The sequence below is a fragment of the Perkinsus marinus genome (genome assembly GCF_000006405.1).
Source record: "Perkinsus marinus ATCC 50983 genomic scaffold scf_1104296934606, whole genome shotgun sequence".
NCBI classification, from domain to species: domain Eukaryota; phylum Perkinsozoa; order Perkinsida; family Perkinsidae; genus Perkinsus; species Perkinsus marinus.
In genome coordinates, this window is record NW_003214706.1 from 1 (window position 1) to 1,397 (window position 1,397).

The following is a 1,397-nucleotide window of genomic DNA, read 5'->3' on the forward strand; positions in this document are numbered from 1 at the left end:
TCGGAGAAACCTGGGTGAGGCAGGGCTCGTAGAGCTAGCACAATCTCAGAAGTAGCCTCGTGGAATAATTGGTCTCCTTGGTCATCAGCCGTATCCGAATAAGTCGAGGAATCATAGCGGGTAGATTCAATACGGAAACACACACCGCACCAGCCAGTAGCATTGGCATCAACTACAAGTAGAACCCCAGTCGTGCTGGAGCCGCCAAGACCAAAATGTAGCGCGGGTAGTCGTCCACCGAAGACCATTTCAGTAAGGCGCGTGAAAGCCGTGCAGAGCGATTCGTCGTCAGTGATGGGTCGTGCGCCTTCCGCTTGTAGAGCTTTGATGCGAGCGAAAAATAGCTTCAAATTAGATACGCCTTCCGGAGCCAACCATCCACGATAATATTGGAATTTCCCCGCCCACGATCTCAACCACTTGAGTTGGCGAAGGGGAATGTTACGCTTGTAGTGGAAGAATTCATGTAATGCTGACTCCGCAAGCCCCTTGACGAGTTCTTGTTGAGAACCTTCTGGTTTGTACGTAGGACCGTCGAGCACATATCCACAAAAACGTAATGACTTAGTAGCATAGGTTGATTTCTGGCGGTTCACGACGAAACCATAGCCTTCGAGGAAGTCGGAGAGGTCCTCAATGCATTGGTTGAGAGTCTTCTCATCGGCGGCACCAAGTAAAAGGTCGTCTTGGTAGTGGTCGATGTGGACTCGTAATTTACACTGTGCCCTGAATAAGTATAGGAGATGAGATAAGGCACGGGTAAAAATGAGAGGAGGGTAGGTCCAACCCTGAGGAAGTCTACACAGTCGCCAGAGAAAGGAGTCGCCAAGAGAATTAAGATTGCCAGTGTCGTCCATGACAGTGCATGTAGTACGGAAACAGAATAGAGACCGAACGCGCTCGGGAATGGAGATGCTGTAGAAGGCATCGCTCAGGTCCAGGCGACCGTAGAAGGTAGTGGCAAAACTCGGCCAATTGTTGAGAATATCGATAGGTCCTTGTTGATGTTGGTTCGGACTTTCTAGGTCAGCTTTCGGCATACCAGATGATACTGAGCGTGGTACCCATTGGAAGTTGTTACCGGCGACGGTGAGTTGTAGATTGTTAACCGGGCGAGCATCCACAGTCACCCTATATCTCTTCTTGAGATCTGCATCTGGTAGGTGGTAAGGTCGTGGCGGTTTGGGGCCATTACCTGTGGCCAGCTTATCCACCAGAACTGTCTCCAAAATGATGATGGCGTCGGCAGCCGGAATAAGTTCCACTTTCCCTTCTCGATACATTTGTAGAACTCTGGAGTGTAGAATAGCAGACTCCAAGACTGATCGGGGCCGCATTTTCTCACTGAAGGGAATGACCTTAGCTGTTTCGAAGCATGGAGCACGAACGCAGAGCCT

General features: G+C 50.2%; 1 protein-coding gene across 1 annotated transcript; it reads right to left on the reverse strand.

Moving 5' to 3' along the window:
* Positions 1 to 176: 176 nt before the first annotated feature.
* On the reverse strand, positions 177 to 1,283 carry Pmar_PMAR028344 (conserved hypothetical protein; the record flags this gene model as incomplete). Its single annotated transcript, XM_002784768.1, has 1 exon — positions 177 to 1,283. A coding segment is annotated over one exon (1,107 nt), but the record flags the coding sequence as incomplete, so codon positions are not given.
* Between the last annotated feature and the right edge of the window lie 114 nt (positions 1,284 to 1,397).